Genomic DNA, 22,679 nt, shown 5'->3' with positions numbered 1-22,679 from the left:
ATGTATTTTTTACCGTACTTCGGTGGAACAAGACAGATAGATAGATTGGCCAAATTAGACGCTATTATAAAAACGTGTAATTTTTTTTTTTTTAATGATTTAAGGCGCGTCAACATCTAAGGTTATTGGCACCCGGAGCTTTTTTCAGTGCACTGCCGGTCTCCGGACAGTGTTCTCTCGTTACAGACAACACTGACGATCACCGGGCAGTGAGCTGTAAGAAGCTCCTAGGAAGAGAAAATCTAAGTGTCAGCAGCTGGATTCGAACCCGGGATCTCCGCGTGGGAGTCCAGCACGCTAACCGCATAGCTGATCCCTTCCCTATTAGATGCTATTCTTCCCTTTATTGTCACAATCTAGCTGTTGTGTTTATAGGAACTTTTCCAAAGGACTGTTGTCGTCTCTGTAAACTTTTCAAGACCACTGATTCAAAAATAAAGAAGAACAATTGACCATTGTCTGTTGTAAGATGCTAGACAAAAAATAAACTTTTACCTTCCTAATATTAAACTAGAAATTCACTTCGTTTTTTGAGAACAAAATCAAGTTATAGACACACGGCCACCTCAATAACTACTTCAATTTCCAGTTAATTTTTTTTTTCTTTTTCTACGGCAAATAATGTTTATTTTAGTATTGCATAAAACTTGTTAACTCCAAAACGATATGGTGTCTGTACTACTCAAAATACAAAACGTGACATTCTTGTTGACATGCAATTTTTGGATTTAAATGGAAAACAAGACGAAGATTGCTTGCCAGAGTAAAAAAAAAGAAAGAAAAAGTTGCATGTAGTATGAAACATGACTGTATACCATATTCATCTACACTTTCTGTAGCTAAAAAGGATATAACTGTAAACAAGCACACTGGTTACAAAACACTAATTCTATTCACTCACGAAATATACAGTAATTTATATTTAATCGTTACATTTATTAAAAAATAAATTCGCACATTTCTATAAAATAAATCTGTGCAATTTGCTCTCTATAGATAAATGAAATTCAACGCTAACGATTGAAGACTTACGTAAAAGCTGCAGGATGTCTCAGCCTGTCTTCTTCCTCACGTACGGATAAACTTCTTGAGCGGAATTAAGAAGGCTGTATTCAGAAGTACTTTAAATGTTCAGACGATTTTACTCGCGTTAATTTTTTGGTCTAAATATCATTCGTAATTTAAGTAACTCATCCTGGAACTTAAAGTGTATGTGAATTATTCTTTTTTCGATTTTGAGTTAAGTTTGAAGAGAACTGAAAAAGATTTTTTATGAACTTTTAACTATTCTTGAATCCAAATGAATGAGGCTTTAATAAACGAAAATTGAACTGATATTTAATTGAATCTACGTATCACTTAGATTAGATCACTTAGATGTAACCTAAAGTTTGCCTTTGGGCCAAATACAAGAACTTAATCAGTCTACAAACGCTGAGTGTATTGAGTATGTGTAGTTTGCGTCCTCCTGTTTTATTTGCTATCAATATTTTCGGTATTAGGAATTTGTAAAAGCCACAAGAACACATTCTTCATAAGGTGCACACAAGTTACAGACAAACTTACATAAAATAGAATCCTGGGCAAAGAATTGGCGGATTAAAATGAACCCACAGAAATGCCAGCATGCCACGTTTACTCTCCGACGGGGCTCCTGTCCTCTTCAACAGCAATCCTCTTCCTTGTACACAGATCTGGTGCGCTACCTTGGGCTCTACATAGACAAACGACTCACGTGGAACCTTCATAATAGACTTAAAAGGCAAGCAATGACGAAACGAGCAAAACTGCTTTACAGACTATACAACACTATCCTCAAACCTATGTGGACTTACGGACTAGAGCTGTGGGGTTCAGCCAAACCTACAAACATAGGGACTGTACAGAAATTTCAATCAAAACTCCTCCAATAGATAGCTGGCGCTCCTTTCTACGTGACTAACCTCACTCTTCACAACGACTTCAACATCCAACTCGCCAAGACAAAATATCAAAGTTCCACACTGCTCTCTCTACTTGCTCTAATCCTATAGTACAGTCTCTCGCCTCCTCTGACATTCCTAACAATCCTCCTCACCGACTGAATCGCCAATGGCCCCCTCAACTTCCTCGCAGTCTGAAGACCTAAACGTCATCCTTCTCCTGTAGAGAGTGCTACCACTGGGCAGTTTCTCTCCCCCTACACTTGCGGCACCAATTCCATCGTATTTATTATATTTATACATTGTACACATGTATACAGATTGTAAATTACTATATAAATAAATAAATAGTAAGAACAACAATGCTATTAATAATGTCAATTTCCAGATTAAAAGGGTTGAGGTTAGTTCAAGTAAGTAAAGCAGTTAAGCTAAGTTAAGCAGTTAAGTAACTGCCTATTTTTTCAGGCGGGGATTAACGTCCTACTACCAATTGGGTATCGCGGCCAGAAGCAAAAAGTTCATACTTAACCATTAACATTTTTTTTAGCGACTAAAAGTAGCGACACATGAGAAACGAACTGGAGACATCACACTTACAAACCCACGCTACATAACCACAACATCAACATCCGCCGCTGGTGAAAGAGATTAGCTCTGTTGGTAGCCGCAAGTTCTGGGCTTCAAATTCAAACTAGCTTTTAAGATTTTTCGCTTTCTAGGACACTCTAGATTTAACTGTTCAGTGATGGGCATCTGTGTTTATAGCGAGAGGACCTGTCCGGTGGCTGGGCAGGCTTCTGGCGCCAATGATCTAAGTTGACAGTTAGTGTACAAGCTGGACCCTACCACTGACGTCGGCCAAAACCTAAACTCCGCAGGACGTTTGCGTGATTAATGAGAGAATGATTACTTTAACGCCGATAGTGGACGTCTATCGAATACCCTGATCGGCGGAGGAGAGCTAAAATTAATATTGTGTTCAATTTTTTCTCAGCTGGTTCTGGCCTAAGGTTTGTGAAGGCAAAACAAGTTCTTTTAACGGTAAATCAACTTATAGCCCCTACATTTTCTTTTCAATTCTTTGGATCGCAGTACGACGGCTAAGAAATATGTAGAGTCAACAAGGAATTGCTGCCTGAATGCACGGAATATTGAATATTATCATCAACCATAAATTCTAGGGTAAATCAATAAATGTATAAAATAGGTGATGGTGGAATTGATTGTAATTATCTAGGGAATGTCACCCTGTTGGAACACTTTGTATAAAGCAGTACTTATTTGAACTTAGTACTCGATCGTGAGAATCACTTGGCTTGGATCGTGCTCATACCACAATAATAGGGAAGTGATCTTATAAACAATCGTCGGCTGATTTCACATTGAATAATAGCCTTATATGTCTTTTACCCTTTTTTTTCGCCATTTGTTTGTTGAAGTGTACTGTCAGTATTGTTACAGAAAGCAATTTAATTGTCTAATAGTTGGAGAATGTTTTCGTCGCGTCTACCAACAATCTCCTCAACTTCGTCTACAATCAAGTTCTTTTTTCTTTATCCTTTCCTTCTTCGCTCCCTCGTGATGAGCTGTGCACTAAACAATAGCAACGATTTTTGTTTACAGCACGATTCTGTCTTTAAGTCTTAAAAACAGACAACTTACTGGAAGATTTTTTTCATTTTAGTTTTTATAAAATGCGATGTGGCTCTTTCTCATAAATAATTCGATTAAAAGAATCCTTATTTGTAGCGTAAGGATTGTTTCCATTAAAAAGGAAAGGACTCAGAAGATTAATTAGATGAATCTTCTAATAAATTAGATAAACCTTTAAAGTCAAAGAGGTTAACGGAAAAGAAAAACACGATCAGTAAATGCAGGTTTTTTTTTTACCCGCAACTTGATCATCTTATTAATTACCTATTCATTATGAATAATGTAAAACTATTAGCAATTTTCATATATATCGAATGTTTTTATTTTTCTTCATTTATTTAAATGCGCTCAATATGCAAGAACGTGGGAATGCCCCAATGGTACAAGGCCAATGGGGCTCCTCATCCCCTACGACCACTTCTTCATAAAACCCCCTCAGTAGTGACCATAAATATTAAGTTGGAATTTATTTTAAAATACAAAAAAAAATGATTTTTTTTTTGCGTTTATTGTGCTCCAATCAGCGCATTAGCGCTATAAGTAACAATGATACAATAGAGTAATAAATGATAAGGTAACCTCCAAAACATTATATGATTAGTCACTCTCTTCACTAGAGAGGAGATCACGAGGCCACTGTCTTTTAAGACGTCTAGTCCGGTTGTCAGGAAGAGAACTAGAAGACAGATTTTGAGCTAGAGGATTTATCAGGCTGAAGTGGAGTTTTCTGCATCTTGTTTTAGCAACTTCGGTGATAAAAGGAATGTTAAGGTCAGTGTGTATAGTCAGGTTGGAGACATAAAATGGAGCGTTTACGATAGTTCGAAGTATTTTAGATTGTAGCGATTGAATCCTTTGGAGACTGGAGCGTTTGGTCGAACCCCACAGCTCTATTCCATACGCCCAGATGGGTTTCAAAATAGAAGTATAAATCAGTCTTTTGTTGTCCAGAGAGAGTTTTGATCTGTCGTCTAAGAGTCTTTTAAGTAGTGGATAGCGTCTGTTTAGTTCTGTTCTTTTAAGTCTAGTGTGGGGGTTCCAAAAAATTAAAATAAAATAAAATAAATGAAAATAAAAATAAATTTGGCAACATGCACTCCTTAAACATTATAAAAAAGTTAATATTAATACAAAAATTAATCAAACGGTTAGAGGCGAAACCTACAAAGCTAAGATATGTGTGGTACTGGGATAGAGTTTCCGTTTAGGACTTGGATTTTGTTTGATGGTTAATATAAGAAATTTTAAACAAAGAGTTGGCCCGATTAACATTTATTAATATATAATAATTTTAATAAAACAAAAGTTCGTGCTAAGTTATACAAACAAGAGAAATTAAAAATAATAATAATAATGAAAAGATATCCATCAAAGGTAACAAACAGAATAGAGCTTTGAATAAACTTAAATATTAAACTGAACTTCAGACATAAATACATACTTCAAACTTGAAAAAAGAAAAAATGATAATAATAAAATAAAATAAGAATGCATCGTAAAACTAAAAGAATTTAATATTTAAAAAATTTAAAAATATTTATAAGTAATAATTAAACTACCAATCATTTAAAATGAAACTTCTGCATCTTATTGCCTGGGATACAAAATTAAATATTTGATCAATTTTATTGATTGAAGTAATTGTTAATAACTTTTGGTAGTAATCATGAAAAGATCTTTCAGTATGATTACTACCTGGGAGAATGGTTCTAAAAGAATTCAATGTTGGACATTCAAACAAAAAATGTATTAAAGAGTCGGGCTTCAACATATTGCAAATTAAACAAATATTGTTGCTATCGAATTCATATTTACAGTTGTTAAAATATAAAATAAATTTTGTTAAACTGGCCAATCGTAACTGAATTATTATTTTTATTTTTTTAATGCTGCAGTTATAATTTAGATAATTCTCCCCTAATCCTAGAGTGCTTAGATTTCTATACACACAATTATATTTAGAATTAAATACTGATTCAATATCTATACTTAAATAGTTATTGGTTAATCTGGAGATTATATTTTTTAATTCGATTTTAAGATAAATTGGATCTCTAGATAAAGACTTGTCTGGGTAGCCAATAGATTGTAACTCGTGTTTTAACTGAGAAACCCAGTTATAGGTAAGATTGCCGCCTTTGGAATCATTTTTGTAAAGTAAGTTAAGGAGAATTAGGGGTAGTCTATGGGAAGGCATGTTCAGAATTTTTATTAACAACTTTAGCATAGCTTTAATAATATTTACTTTTAGAGGTTTAACCCCGCACTCGAGACGGACAAAATAGTTAGGACAGGTTCTTGGCAGGTTATAAATCCATTTCAAAAACTGAAGTTGAACTGGTTCGATATCATTAGCGTACCTATAAGCCCAAATTTCTGATGAATACAGCAATGTAGATTTGACTAATGAGTCCAATAATTTCAGTCTGGGTTTGTGACAATCTGCCCGAAGTTTACCAAGAGAGTTTCTTACAACTCCGGAAGCCATTCTACCTTTGGCAATAAAACATTTTGAGGCTTGAAAGAACTTTCCACTTGAGGCAAAGGGTACACCTAAATATTTTATGTTACCTACTACATCTATGGGTTTATTATTGAACTTTATCTCGATAAATTTTTTCGGACGTAAATTTTTTGAAAAATACATAACTTTAGTTTTGGATGTATTAATGGACAATTGGTTGAGAGAACAATACTCTTCAAGCAATATTAATTTTTCTTTGACGTCAAAAATAGAGTTTGCAAAAATTACCAAATCATCTGCGTAGCAGAGTAAAAGAATATTGTTTTCATTGTCTAATTTAACAGTGGACGCTCCTTTGGACTTGAAAAATTCAGTTAGATCTGAGAGGAATATATTAAAAAGTAAAGGAGACAATGGTTCTCCTTGAAGGACTCCGGAAGTTACTTTAATATCATCTGTGTGCCCGAGATACGTGGATACTCTAAGTTTGGCCTTGTCATACAGACTTTTGATTATATTAACTATTTTGGACCCTAAACCAATTTTCATTAGTTTGTTGTACAACAAGTTATGATTTATTGTATCGAAAGCTCGATTGAAATCGATAAATATACCAAACAATGGTTCGTTACGGGAAATTTTTATGCCTATTAAAGAAGAAAGAATGAAAAGATTATCTTGACATCCCCTTTTTTCCCTGAATCCATTTTGTTCCTCAGGGATTATTTGCTTATCATTAACCCAGTTAGAAAGTCTGTTTAACAGAATTGTCGAGAAGAGTTTAGGTAGTGTATTGAGAAGAGCTATGCCCCGATAATTTTCAGGGTTCTGGATGTCTCCCTTTTTATGGAGCATTTTTAAATTAATTAGTGACCAGTCTATAGGAGTATTTTCAGACTGTAAAATGGTATTGAACATATTAACAATATAGTGATGCCAGTTCGGAGGAAGGTTACAGTAATACTCGTATGGGATAGAATCCCTACCTGGTGATTTTTGTTTTTTGCATTTGACTAAAACTAATTGCAATTCTTCTGTAGTAATAGGAACTTCTAGATCATTATTTGAATTCACTAAACGGAAATCCGGCAAAGAGGGGATGGGTTTAGGCTTGTAAAAGCTTTTAAGATAGTCATACCAAGTCGATAAAGAGATTTGGGGTTGGACATTTACCTTAAAGGATATCTCGCGAATTGTACTATAAAACAATAAATAAAATAAATAAATAAATAAATAAATATAAGAAATTTCAAGTTAAGTACGTTTGTTTGTTACGTCCAAGGCGCCTAATGTGGCGTAACATGGATTTGTTAGATGGACTGATCTTTAATAGCTTCCATAATCTCTTCCTCTGATGATAGGCTATCAAGGTCTCGGATTTCCACCGAGGTTTCATGCTCGAGTTGCGAAACCGTAGCTTTCTCCTGTAGAGACTTAACAATAGCTATCTCAAAGGTAACTTTATCTTCCGTATTCCACCATAATTCAACTAGAAGATCGCTATTTTTTGTTTGCCGGATACACTTGACGTCTGTCTTCGTGTCCTCAGGCTTGACTTTACCACAAATTTCTCCGAGCACTTCCGCGTATAACTTCCCTTCAGCTGGCTTAATCAACAAAGCATCTGAAAGAGGCCCTCTTTACGTTCGTTTCCTTATTCTTTCTCTTCTTCTTACTCTTTGCACGAGCAGGATGCAACTGCAGGACCGGCCGAAAGGACAAGGAAAGGGTAGGATAGCAGGTTTCTTGTCAACGATCAGTTACCCCTTTAGACGCCTCTTACGTCAAGCAGAGAACGGACACTGTGGTCCCATTCTACAATCCCGGAACCATGGGGGAAAAATCTCTTGTCCATTCATAGGTATCATAAACTATATGAATAAATCAAAATATTATAGATGCATTAATTGAAATACTTCAGTTATTACTACTGGTAAGAATTCGAAAACTAGGAGCAAATAAAATAGTTACTTTCATTTTTCACCAGATCACGTTTTGTTTCAAGTTAGGCGATACAACGGCAAGGTCAAGGTGAAAGGGGAGGGTAGAGATGTAAAGATCGTGTCAGTGCACAAATTAATCTTTGGTTTATATCTTTCTAATCCAATACCTTCCGTCCAACTCAAATATATAACAATATGTATGTAAATACTGCTAATCATATATTTTATTGGTAAAGATTTAGGATACTTGTTCATTAACTGAAAACCTTTCATAAAAATAAATTAAATTTAAAAAAAAACTAAATTCTGCAATTTATTTAATTAAATGTCTGCCCCTCCTCCTTGCTTATACTATATTGTTTATATTTTAATTTAGATCAATAAATCATAGACACAGCCTTCAAGGTTTTGGAGGCGTAGAGGCTTTTGGTGGGAATTCTCTGCGGTAAATATGATTTAATAATGCTAGCTTTGAACATACATATGTGTGAATTAATTGTTCTTAACATAGAGTTGTTTATTTTATATATTATTATTATTTTATTTTTATTTATTTAAGGCAGCAACGACTTAGGGTCATAAAAAGCCTTGCTTAACATTTGGTACTATAATTCGGAGCCGAATTGGGAGTCGAAATCTTCGCTAATCTCTGCCGTGGTGTTCTTGCCTGTACAAGGATGAAGTGAACACAATGGGCTCATTTTTCGGTCTAATTGCATATCAATACTTCTTTAATGAGGTTCTGATTCCGGATTAAACTAGATTAGATCAACAAAGATTCATAAGAGAATTTAAAAAAGCAAAAGAAAACCTGAATCTTCAAAAATGATTTTTTTGCTGGTTTATTGATTTAAAAGAACATAATGTATGTATAACAAGCAAAAAAAAAATGATGAGAGATGCAGTCATTGATGTATACGAGGAGTGGCTATTAAATAACGAGACTATTGCTGTAAAACATTTTATTTTAAATTTATACATATTTAGTTATTATCACCTTTAATATACACCCCTCCCCTATCCCTACAACGCTCCATGCGAATTTACCATTGTTCGGAACAGTGCTGGAAGTCTTTTTCTGTGAGCTCCTGCATGACGTGTGCCGCTTTTTCTTTCACAGCTTCAACGGACTGAAATCGTGTTCCTTTTAATGCAGATTTGACTTTGGGGTACAGATAAAAGTCACATGGGGCCAGGTCAGGCGAATAAGGCGGATGGTCTAAAACTGGGATGTTGTACTTGGCTAGAAACGTCTTGACAGACAATGCAGTGAGAGCCGGCGCGTTGTCTTGATGGAGAACCCGTGACTTGTTCTTTCACAAATCGAGACGTTTTTTCCTTACTCTGATTAATTATAATCGATATTTTCATCCTTTTTGGACGTGGAAGGGCGACCCGGGCCGTCATCATCTCCGACGTCTTCTCGGCCATCTTGGAAACGGTTGAACCACTCAAAAACTGGCGCCCGTGATAAACATTCACTGCCATAAACTTCTTTTAATAAAAGATAAGTTTCAGTAGCGGTTTTACCCAGTTTCGTGTGAAATTTCACGACAATTCGTTGCTCTACTACATGTGTAGTATCATGTTTTCGGCAAAACGAAACTAACACCTCTTACACAAACGACGGTTCCGATCAGACGAGATTTCTCTACAAACACGTGAGACGCTGCAATCGAAAGAGAAGGCTTTACTCTGCACAGCTGTCGGTCGTTAGGATTTGGCGCATGCATAGTTCTTCTGTAGCAGCATCAGTCTCGTTATTTAGTAGCCACACCCGTATATGAGAGACACGAACGCAGTGAACGTCGACCATCCAATGATGTAAGCCGGTCATTCGCCATAATGGCAAGCTTACAAAGCAACTAGCCTAGGAGATCAGCTTTACGTGTTGAGATTGTCGCATAGTCGTCGCCACTTTAGTCAGCGATGAGGATTTGAAGGTGGACATGTGGGTCAGAGAATTGTAACGGCAGTCTAGCTTATCCCCAAAAGTTGTGAAATGAATATTTTATAATATGTCGTCTACTTTTAGTCTATCAAACATGTCCGTATTTTTCAGTATTTACAAAATAATGTAACATTAATTATTTAAACTAAATTTCTTATTAATTGTGAACAACTAGTTAGTTTGGAAGGATGCAGAATCGAAAAACGATGTACATAGTGAAACGGAGAAATAATATAGTATTCGATAACTCCCCAGCGGATAGCTGACCCAAGTACTTTGGCAAAACCAACCCGGTAGGTCTTAAGCGTCTAATGGAAGTCGAGGAAATCAATGATGTATTTAATGTTATTGCTCACTGGAATTTCCACAGTGCCAAAGATCTCTAGTCATGCCAATTACTACTTAATTTTATTTTTAAAAAGCTCTGATAAGAGTATGTTAGTTTATCACGAAATACCCTAATCATTGAAATTAACTATGACTTCTTTAAATTCCTTGTCAATTATATTTCAACACAATTATAATGCTTATAACGGAGGAAGGTTTTTTATTTATTTATTTAAAGTCTGAAGGTTAAGTGAATGTAAATCCGAAAACTTGGAAGTCGTGTTTTTAACTGAATTGTTAAATAATAAATGATATGATCGATGGACATCTGCTGTCAAGGTTTAAACTTAAAACAATACCTGAACACGACAAAGCTATTAAATTAAAAAAAATAACTTTACCAGACCCAGTCCATCACAATGGCTTCATTTCTCTGTGTTAATTTCATTTTTATTTTAAACTGAGCAGACAGCGGAACTCCTTGAAGAATACTATATAGTATTCAGGAATTTCGCAAATCATATGTTACTGTATAACTGCATTGAGAATGTAGTACCTATTTTACACGGCTGTAAAGTTGTTAAGGTCTAAATGGTTGGAGAGTTATCTCAAATGTAAAGAATTTATCGCGCTATTTGCTATGGAGATTATATGGTCATTAATCCGGCAAACAGTGAAATGTTTTACGATAGGGTATTTTGAAATAGTGGATACTACGTCAACAAATTTAACCCAGAGTTAGGTTTATTAATGTAGCAAAGTTATCTTGTAACTTGTATTTCGACCTATTTACGAGAACAGCCTGTCTATCTGACAATTTGAAACGGGCAGATGCTAGAAATTTCAAGATATCATCAACACACTTGGAAAATACTGAAATTCTGTGAGGATATTTTGAACGTTTCTTTGTTTCAAATTTTATTATTTTCCTTTTTTTTAAAAAAAAAAGAATTCAGTTGTATATTAAATTATAATTTTCATTTATGATTAGTAAGTTTTTAGCGGTTATAACACGACTTCCTTTTAAGGGAAGTCCGTAAATGCATATTTTAAATAAAACTTGTTCAAATAGATCGAAATTATCTATAACAATCATAGTCAAATAATAAATATTATCTAATTTCCGTATTAGGTTTAACTATTTAAATGAAGAGAATAATTTTCTTTCCTTTTTCATTCTTACTCATCTCTATTGGCCACTGAGCGAAATATCAAATTTCAATTCGCGAATTTTGGATTTTGAGTTTCGGTGGACATATTAAAACTGTCCGGTAGGACAGTTGTATAAGGATTGATCGTCAAAAAGTGCACGAAAAAGCGTAACGTTAAAAAACACCCAACTTTGACAATTTTTTTCTCTTTTTCTATAAAAGATAAAATTCCCAAATTTTCTTTAAAATATAGGGCAAACCCTCCTTTATAACTGTAATTTTTTTGCAACCCCCCAGACCTAATAGATTTTGAGAAAAAAGTTGCCGAAAATGAGCAAAAACGGCATTTTCAGAAATTGTTGTTGTTCTTGTTCTTCTTCTTCTTCTTGTTGTTGTTGTTGTTACCTTTTTTGTAAACTACGTAGCGCCTAAACGCGCGAACCGATTTTCATGAATGAGGTGACATTCGATTCGGAATTTTATGTAGATGTGCCTTTTGGGGGTCTCGACGCTGTACACCGAATTAGAGAGGAGTTAGCCCCCTTTATGTAAGGCCCCCTTCAAAATTATTATTACTAATTACTCTGTAAATCTTAGCCCGATTTTGATAAAATTTGGTAGGATGATAGAGTTAGGGCTCCCCTACGTAACATTAAAGCGGCGATCTGCTCTTACACTAGTTAAGGGGAAGTATAGCAATCGTTTCAAATTATCGACAAGTGAACTGATTTTCATGAATGAAGTGTCATTCGAATCGAAATTTTGTACAGATTTGCACTTTAAAAGTCTCGTCGCTACGCCTCATATGGAGGGGAGTTTGCCCCACCCAAGTATGGCCGTTTCTAAAACTATTATTACCAATATTTCTATAACGCTTTGTCCGATTTTGATAAAATTTAGCACGAAGAAGTGATTAAAGCTCCTCTACATGGCTGTGAAGTGCCATCATGCTCTTACACCTACTAAGAGGAAGTACTGAAATCGTTAAAATTATCAATGGGTGAACCTATTTACATTAATGAATTGTCGTTCGATTCAAAATCTTTGCCTCTTTGCCTTTTAGGGAGAAGTACTGTAATCGCCCGTTTATTTTTCTTACTCCTCTTAAAAGGAAGGTCTGAAATCGCAGTTTAAATTTGCTTTTTACGTACAAATACCTTCCTATTTTATATAAAAAGGCTTTCTCAAAAAAATTGTTATTGAGGATCGTTTGGGGACCGCAACTATAATCATTCTTTAAAAAGATCTCTCCAGTGGTAGTTACGGTTCCTACTTAACACCTTATCAGGTTATAATGATAGAATTGCTTATTCCTAATTTAAAAAAAGCAGTAAAGCAGATATGTAACTTAGCAAAATAGACAAAAATGAAAATCTATCCAAAAGGTACAAAAATCTCCTTAACAAAAACTTACAGTTTAAAAAGTTAAGTATAAGGGTTGATTAAGCGCCAAAAGGTACACAAATCAGCTAGTACCCAACATTTCATTCAAGCTTAGTTGATATAATTTAAGTAATTTTGCTGCATTAACTTTTCCTTCACATTTTTTAGAATTTATTAGATGTCACAGACCCTTATGCTGGCCATTTTCATCTACAAAATATTTGTTCAAGTAGCACTGTAGATTGACTTTAATATCTATTAATCTATAATAATCAAACTATTAATTACAGGTTAAAATGAAAACGGTATAAAAAATAAAAAAAATTACGAGGCTACAAAATTTAAAAACTTTTTTAAAAAAATGCTTACACCAACATACATCAATGATTTCGATTATTTTATTTTTAATAAAAATCGTCGGTTTAAGTTCATTCTTCGATTAAAGTAATTGTTATTTTATGTAGTAGTCAAACGTTTATAATAATAGGTAATAATTATCTGGCTCTATCGCAAATAATATAGTTTTCTTCAATCACACTCTCAATGTAGCTGTTCTTCTCACAATGTTATATATATGTTATGTAATATAAAATAAATAAGTATTGCATACTTTTAGGACAGCTAATTATTCCAGTATTTTACTATAAGTAAAATTAAATTACAATTGAGAAATGAATAATTGTTGTTGAATAATCTACTTGTTATTAACTGTGTGTTATTTGTGCTCACGAATATTTCGGTAAGACGAATTCAAGTCTGAAATATTGTTTTAATTCCTCCGTGATTCAAATTTAAACAGTAGCCGACTCTAACTTTGTCTTTTTCTACTTTAACATGCATGTATAAGATGTGACAACTTCAGAATAAAGGGCATATTAAAGATAAATCAGAAGAATAATTTGGAATAGAGTTAAAATAAAGTACCTATTTAAAAACGAAGATATAATATACATTTTATCATAATTATAACCAAATAATATTATGAACGAACTGGCCAGCATAAGGGTCTGTGACATCTAATAAATTCTAAAAAATGTGAAGGAAAAGTTAATGCAGCAAAATTACTTAAATTATATCAACTAAGCTTGAATGAAATGTTGGGTACTAGCTGATTTGTGTACCTTTTGGCGCTTAATCAACCCTTATACTTAACTTTTTAAACTGTAAGTTTTTGTTAAGGAGATAGTACAGGGTGTTCATTTTAAGACGGCTCAAATGCATTTCATGCTTAAACGGTTGATCTGAGCGAAAAATTGTAGAGGAAAAATTTGTTGCGCGTCACCTCTAGTTTCAGAATATGTGACTTGATTTTAGATTCCTGCCCGCATACGCGGCTGACGCGCGACCAAAAGTAAGGGTTTGCAGTTGACCCCCATTTTCATATACACAGTTTTAAAGAGTATAAAAAGTAATGAAAGAAACCGGAAACCGCAATTCGATATCTTTAAAATTAAAGGTGCTAGGCCATTTCAAAATCTGGTATTTATTAATCATATTTCAATTTTTTAAATTGTTATCAAAGAGAAAGAAGAGCACGCGATAGGCCATTTTTATGTATTTTTTCATACCCTTTCTTTTGAAAATATTACCAAGACTGTAAAGCTAGTATTTTCCTTAATATCGGGAAATAAGTCGTTTTCCGAGTATTTTTCTAATAAAAATCAAATGTTAAGAGCTTTAGATGTTCTCAAGCATACATAAAATGGCTAAAAGATAATTTTACATCTGTTACAAACAAGAAGATTTAATAATTATTTGGTAATTTTGGGAGAGTTGCGTTTAATTACCAAAAAAAATTGGAAACCTCCTGCCACATATTTAAGTGATCAATATCTTTCATGTAAAGGATCAAACTTATTCCTTATTTTATCAACACTTTACTCAACTTGTGAAGCATGTACTGTGCCTACAAAGGTGCCTCCTCAGATATAGAGAGTAGTTGATAACCTCCTGGCTAACCTGTTTTGCGAGCTTTGAAGGCACAGTACATGCTTCACAATTTGAGTAAAGGGCATTATATGATAAATTAAGGAATAAGTTTGATCCTTTACATGAAAGATATTGATAACTTAAATATGTGGCAGGAGGTTTCCAAAAGAGAAAGATCTGGGAAAAAGATTTTCCGCATTCAGAAAAATAAATACGCCTGACGGAAATTTGTAGTAAATTCTCAAAAACGAATTCACGCATGTTTACAACAATTCCTCTTATTAGAATAAGATAAATGTCAAAACAAATTGCTGCTTAAAGTATAAACTTTGTTGCTAATCAAAATTCAACTATAGCCAAGTGTTGATTGGATCGTAAAGTTATTATAATAAAGATATAAAAACATTAGCTTTCAATACACATACAATTTTTACCTATTTACATCTTAATATATTTTCACAAGTACAAACATATTTTAGCTACTTTTGTAGAAGTTTTTACGAGCAATTACGATCAGATAGCTATAGTGGTTTAAGAAAACTAGAAACAACATTTAAATAAATAATTCTGTTATACCATATAATATTTAAAGAGGAAAGTAGACTCAAGTTACATTAAAGAAGTTATCTCATCGGCAATGTTATTTGCACATTAATTGGCAATCTAGCCAGTTCAGTAAATAGGTTTTTCTTTTTTTTACTCGTTTTTATGTTAATGTTTTAAGTTTACATCAGATGGATTCGCATAATTTCAATGATGTTATCGTGATAGTTATAATAATCATTACCATGCCTTTAAAATCAAAATCTGGATTTTATAATTTTTAGGGCGTTGTAGAATTGTTAATCTTTGTTGAAATAGAATTTAACTTGTTGCTTGGATTTGTAGACGAAGATAGGATTTGTCATCATCGCCACTGCCACTACAAGGAAATGTACTATTCATTTTTTTGTTTTAGTTTTGTATGTTTTTAAAGTGAACAGAAGGCAGAGAAAACCAAGCAAAAGAGGTGATTTTGCCAGGGTTTCGTTAGCTAACCGTTGTTTTTTTTAAAAAAGGATCATCTTACGACCAATCGCCTGTGAAACTTATGTTTAAGCTGGGAATATTTTGAAAATCTGTCGTTTTTTTTATAAATGAGATGAGCAAATATCAGCACCAAGATGGGAAATTGGCCAACCAAATCTTGAGGTACATCCCCTAATAACTGTCAAGGAGAGTAGTCCGCGCTCACTGCGTTGGTGATTATTAACTACTATTTCCTAGCATTTTTCTTTTCTCAAGAGAAATATCGTTTAAATAAGAAAATTTAACGTTTTTTATTGACAATTGGTTTAAACAAAATGATAATATTTTATAATCACACCAACCATCACATTCTCATTGTTTTCTCATTTTCTCAGTGGACCATAAAAGACAGGCTGTCTCTATATATTCTTGAGCTCCTTCGCCGGGAAGTAATTTTCTTTCTATTCATCCTCAGGGTATTCTAGGTTAACAACACAAAAACCCTAAAGCGACAATCTCAACCACTCTACAATACGGGTAGGGCGTGCATGGTCGTAAGACATACGCAACTATTTGGGCTATCGGATCGCTACCTTACTCTAGCTCACTATCATAAAACAAAAGCACTAATTAAACTCTTTCATTAAGTCGTATTTTTCCCAAGGTTTCTCATGTTGCAGTATTTGCCATTTCATCTCATCAGAAATAAGTGACATCATAAAATTCCTGATCAATCCCTTGGAAGTTACCTCTCTCCCACCGACCAATCCATGGCCGAGGCTTCAAGATAACCTTGATTGGATTTACAGGCACAGTAACGCCCTCAGGTAATATTTCAGGCTCCATCTCCAAAGGGAAACGTGCTATATTCTGGTAAAGTATCCCTTAAGTATAAAAGTTCATTGTCCAAACGTTTTTCAAGTCTTAAGACCTTAATTTTTACAATTGTAGGGTCATACATTTGGTAACAAATCTCAGTACCTAGATTATCGACCACATTTCTAAGAACAAAGTTAGCTCTGAGACCATAACCTCTTCATTGAATGCAAATGCCCACAAATGTATTTGTTTTTGACGAAGAATGAGAATTTGAAGAAGTAACTGACAGACATTATACTACCTACATAAAATTCAGGAATATCGATTCTATACCTTCTCTTTATTTTGTTCCTCATATAATACTAAGGCTTAACCCTGAATTCTATCATGTTAATTAAGAAAAATGCAGTGAAATCACTACGTGGAGACACCGGATGGGGGTACAAAAGATTGCACGAGTATCCACAACTGCAGTATAGCTAACGTCACTCCATCATCCTCCGACCCAACTGAAATGAGTCATCTACCAATTAGATCCTTAAAACATAATCTTCGATTACCGAAGAACGCCCGGTACATGAGCGATCAAATCTCCGGACCAAAATAACTAAAAGTTGCACTGCGCTTTCACTAACACTACTGGTACCCAAAACTTCATTCATTTTTCCACTTGTTCAGCAGCATTTTTGTCTAGTTGGAGCTTAAATGAAAATCATCTGAAACTGCTTCCTCAACATTTCGCAATATTTCTCAAAAATAAAATGGGAAATCACTAAAAGTTATTTTAAAACAAACCAATAGAGCATTTTTGAAAAGCAGAAAATTTGGTGAACATTTTCTAAGGAAAAATGCTTTAAAAAGGACACATCTCCCAAATCCTGCAAACCTTTCCTTCCCACTAATACATTATTATTAAAATAAATATAGTATATATTGACTTCTCAAACTTTTAGGTTTTTTTAATCTGCATACCAACCAACATAATTTAAATATTTAATTTATAATAATACGGAGTAAAATCAATTTGAGAAAATGATGAAGGCCGAACGATGTAATTTATATAATTTGAAAACTATTTTATATAAAAACTATAAATTAACTAAAATCCTTGAAAAACACAACCTAGTCCAAAGTGAATCATTTAAATGTATCCAAGATAACAGTAATTTAATCTAATAATTAATTTAAATAATCACGTACACCCAGTGCAAGGAAGTAGTATTCAATTTGTAAGTTTTTAATTAATAGCATTAATAAAATTTAACATCTAGAAAATGCAAAAAATCCAAACAACATCTGGCTTTACTTAATTACTGTTTTTTTTAATGGCATTTTCTCTTTAACAGAAGAAGAATCGTGGAAATCTTTTCAAATTTAGTTTTCATTGTCCATAAAGTGGACTTTTTAACCTTTTCTTTGATCTGCGTTCGTGTTATACAATTTGTTAAAATAAATATTGTTTTGGACACTATACATTTCCCTTACTTCTTACAATTACAACTTAATTAGTGCTCTTTTCAGCTCTCGTTAAACATTCAATTGTACTTAACTTAATAACACTTTTAGGCAATAAATGAAGGTAACTAGTTTTACTAGCTGCCACTTGAAAGCGCTAGCAGTAAAGCCGGCAAATATGCTTTCATTTAGAAATATTTATTTAACCATATAAATTAAAATTAGGTTTAATTCTGTTAAAATAAAAAATGAATGTTTAGTGTGTCAATTTGGTAACATAACTTTGGAGTCGCATGTTATAAGAGGGGTGCACGAATTCTGGCTGGCAGCCCCGAAAATAATTGAAATGAAAACGAATCTCCTGATTCAGTGATTGCCAGATGAAGTCTAAGAGTAGGGTGGAGCAGACATCCTTTATTTTTTGACTAATAGATGTCCTCAATTCCTAAATAATGGCTGTGGAAGTTCACAATTTTGAATTAAGCCGCACGATTTAAATGATATAAAAGTAAGTAAAGTAATGCCCATTTTTATAGGTAGGCTTTACGTGTCGCAGACGGAGGGTCTAGCAAAACATTCTTTACTAGAAATTAGTTTTGTCAGAACGGCATAAATTACCTACACAAAGTAAAAAAAGTCCACAGAGAATTAAATAACATAATTTGAATTAAAACAAAAACAAAATCAGTTAATCAGATAACCAATTATTATATTATATTGTTGATAAACTTGGAAAGGAAGCCACCAATAGTGGGGGTAATGGCAAATTATAAATTACTACACACCGATATCAAGCGTACAATTGCAAAAGCAGCACTACAAAAATGGCAGACAGATTACAGTAATGGTAATGAAGGGAGATTCTATAAAACTATGGCAGATCAGTTACCTAGACAACCATGGTTTAAGGGAACTGTCACTAATAAATGGGTTGTTACGACAATAAGCAGGCTGAGAGCGAACCACGCTGTGTGTGGATCGTATACTTCACAGGATCAACAAAAGGTCCTCTCCTCTTTGCGTAGATTGCAATGAGGAGGAGGATTTCAAACATATAATAATGAAATGTCCACGTTATGTGGTAGAAAGGAAACGAATGTTTGACGACATATACAGGTATTTAGATGCACCATTTCGCTACGAAGACATAATATTCTTCACCAACATCTATAGCAGAGCTAGCAATGAAATCTGAATGTATTTAAAAGTTATAGCTGATTAGAATGAATGCAAGGAAATGATTAGAGAAGGATTACGTGATTTTAATATCGGTTAAGCTATAAGGATGGCAGGAATATAGAGTACTGATCCATCCATTAGTTGTAGTTTATGTAAATAGTGGTATATAGTAGAGGGATGAATGTGTGAAGCGAATGTATTTATAAGTAAGAATGGAGAGTGAGTGATATTCTAATGATAAGCACCTAGACGATGCTGGCTGTATGGCGAAAGCCAATGCCAAAAAAAAAGCAAATATATATATATATATATATATACATATATTTTAAATACTCTAGAAATCTATTTCTGTGATTGTTTATTACTAAAGTCACACAGATATACAAATTATGGTTAGAGGCTGTGGAATCATGGCGTACGATTGACCAATAGAGAACGTGGCCCAGTTAGTCCACAACACAGAGATATGGGAGCGAACTCATCCACCTTAACCATTCGCCACCAACATACTTTAACTTTGTGCGGTATACCACACATGTCTATACACAATATCGTGAATTTAATTACGTAACCGAATATTGTGTAGTATCTCCACATTTATCCTCATCCCATTACTGTGTATCAAGATTATATTCGGTCCTCTGCCGCTAGGTCAGATCAGATCGAGTAAGATCTTAACGGAAGATTGTTCTTTTACTGCGGGAACAAAAGGACCTTAGCCTTAGGGTATAATATAAACATTGCGTCGTATCTTTTTCCACCAGTCTGATACTGGATGTCGTGCTTTGATATCTACTATAATATTATATTGAAATTAAGTATAGATTCCTCCATACATACTAAGGCGGGTCTATAACAAGAAATAGACTCTACAATGCGTGAACTTTCCCCCTAGAGTAATAAACTAGTAACGGATTTTGGTAATGGAATTATTTTTATATCGATGCCTGAATGATTTCAACTGGATATATCGATTACAATCCTTTCTCTCACCAAAACAAAATCATTTACACTTACTGCATTGTGACTATACGTGCCTTAACATTTATCTTGCTTTATATTTTGCATTCTTCAAATTTTTGCTGCCATATGAATGAATTATTTTTTCATTACATGGTATTTTACAGTAAACTACAGCTCTCATCTTTATCAAAATCCTACTTACCAACATTTTCAGAAATACATTCCATGTAGCAAAATTGTGTTAATTAATTGCATCAAATTTTTCAATACGTTGAAATACTAAAATATAAATCAAGTGTTTTGTAATTTTGAGCAAGCATTATTATTATCAAACAGTCGGACCTTCCAAGAATACGCAAGACTGCCAAAAATATATTTCATTTTATTCGAAAAACACGAGAATTGCTTTTATTTATACTTAACAACTACCTACATTTTAGAATGAAAATGCATCTTTGATAAAAATCATTATTTAATAAACGAAGCCTGAACCTTCAAAAATTTTACTAAAGGCTGGGTGCTTTTGGCAGCCTACTGCACTTGCGCAGTTATCCAATAAATTTGTGACTATTGTTAGACAGTCATGAGGCTCTGATAGCCAGCTATTTATTGCCAGGATTTGTCAAAGAGATTAATTTTTTTCTTTTCAATGGTAATATTACACTATTAACAGTCACTATCGTGTAAATTTATGATACCCAGATAGAACTAATGGATTTATAAAAAGATGACGAGTTCCTCTCCAGTTTAGGTCATTCCGATTTTAATTTATTGTGACGGTCAAAGAGTTAGGCAAGGCTGAGGGGATCTCAGGGACAACGGCGATTTAATCCTCTAAGAGAAAAGCCATTGTTTAAGTGCCTCCTCAGACTCGCAAGCCAGGTTAGACAGGAGGTTATCAACTGCTCTCTGTATCTGAAGAGGCACCTTTGAAGGCACAGTACATGCTTCACAAGTTGATTAAAGTGCATTATTTGGTAAATTAAGGAATAAATTTGATCCTTTACATGAAAGATATTGATCACTTAAATATGTGGCAGGAGGTTTCCCATTATTTTGGTAATTAAACGCAACTCTCCCAAAATTACCAAATAATTATTAAACCTTCTTGTTTGTAACAGATGTAAAATTATTTTTTAGCCATTTTGGGTATGTTTGAGAGCATCTAAAGCTCTTAACATTTGATTTTTCTTAGAAAAATCACTCGGAAAACGACTTATTTCCCGATATTAAGAAAAATACTAGCTTTACTGCCTTGGCAATATTTTTAGTAGAAAGGGGATGAAAAAATACAAAAAATGAAACCTATCGCGTGCTCTTCTTTCTCTTTGATAACAAGTTAAAAAAAAATGAAATATGATTAAAAATACCAGATTTTGAAATGACCTAGCACCTTTAATTTTAAAAATATCGAATTGCGGTTTCCGGTTTCTTTCATTACTTTTTATACTCTTTTAAACTGTGTATATGAAAATGGGGGTCAACTGCGAACCCTCATTTTTGGTCGCGCGTCATCCGCGTATGCGGGCAGGAATCTAAAATCAAGTCACATATTCTGAAACTAGAGGTGACAGGCAACAAATTTTTCCTCTACCATTTTTTGCTCAGAACAACCGTTTAAGCATGAAGTGCATTTGAGCCGTCTTAAAATGAACACCCTGTATATGTGTGTAACTAAATTGATTATAAAGTATTTAATGAGAAATCTGTCGCTGTTTATTTTCAGATAGTTTTTTAAAATTAGGTTCATATTTTGTATTCATTAATTTAACGCATTTCGCAGTTAATTGCCTGCCAAGTCTATTTCTATTCGAAGATTTTACAAAATTCATTGAAGAAAACAATTTCTCATAGGAATATGTGGACCCAAACATCGTTAAAAGTGCATTAACTAGTTTTTTTCCATTGATATAAAATTATTTGGTAAAGAATCCCATACGTTTAATATAATATTTTCAATTTTTACTGTGGGATCAATATTATCTGTACTATTTTCACTCAGTTTTCCTTCAACTTCAGTAATCAAATCTTCAAATTTTAAATCAACCCGCTTAAACAAACAAATGGTTGCCTAGCAATTGTGGGTCAGCGAAAAAGCGGGTCACAGGTTCGGCATCACTGCCTTACACCATGCATCGGTAGATCAAAAGTATAGGTCCACTATAACTGCGTGTCAAGAAGTCTAGAAAAGATGTGTTAGCGTCTATCCAAATTGTAGGTTCCAAGTAAGTCGCTTATCCAGGTAAAGACTGAGCCAGGAAACTCTAGCAACAGTAGGGAATATGGTGGAAGTTAGGTGAAAAGGTTTTCTGAAGGAGAACGAAAAGGCGCCCTGCAAACAGTCATTTTGAACTAAAACACAAGAATTTCCAAAACACTAATCACTTCCCTATTTTCCACTGTTCTTCGCAATATTAACTTCTCTTGCTCACATTCTCAATGCGCAGTTAAGAAAAACGAAAGAAGTATAATAATTACAAGAATCCATGACGGTGAGTTGGAGTTTGGATATTTAATTGAACTCACTTC

At 33.9% G+C, this 22,679-nt stretch overlaps 1 protein-coding gene and 1 long non-coding RNA gene across 4 annotated transcripts in view; both read right to left on the bottom strand.

Annotated features, from left to right (window-relative positions):
• The window catches only part of LOC141455778 (uncharacterized), a 119,790-nt gene that overhangs the window by 80,847 nt on the left and 16,264 nt on the right, over window positions 1-22,679 (bottom strand). The window lies entirely within an intron of this gene.
• LOC141455507 (large ribosomal subunit protein bL19m-like) lies at window positions 16,361-16,909 on the bottom strand. Its single transcript, XM_074130616.1, is given in 4 exon segments — window positions 16,361-16,456; window positions 16,458-16,592; window positions 16,594-16,842; window positions 16,844-16,909. Coding segments are annotated over 4 exon segments (546 nt in total).

This window comes from Rhodnius prolixus, unplaced genomic scaffold (genome assembly GCF_049639745.1).
Source record: "Rhodnius prolixus isolate KJV_2025 unplaced genomic scaffold, Rpr scaffold_4, whole genome shotgun sequence".
Classification (NCBI taxonomy): Eukaryota; Metazoa; Arthropoda; class Insecta; order Hemiptera; family Reduviidae; genus Rhodnius; species Rhodnius prolixus.
The sequence above is the reverse complement of the archived record's forward strand: the minus strand, read 5'-3'. Positions and strand labels throughout refer to the sequence as shown.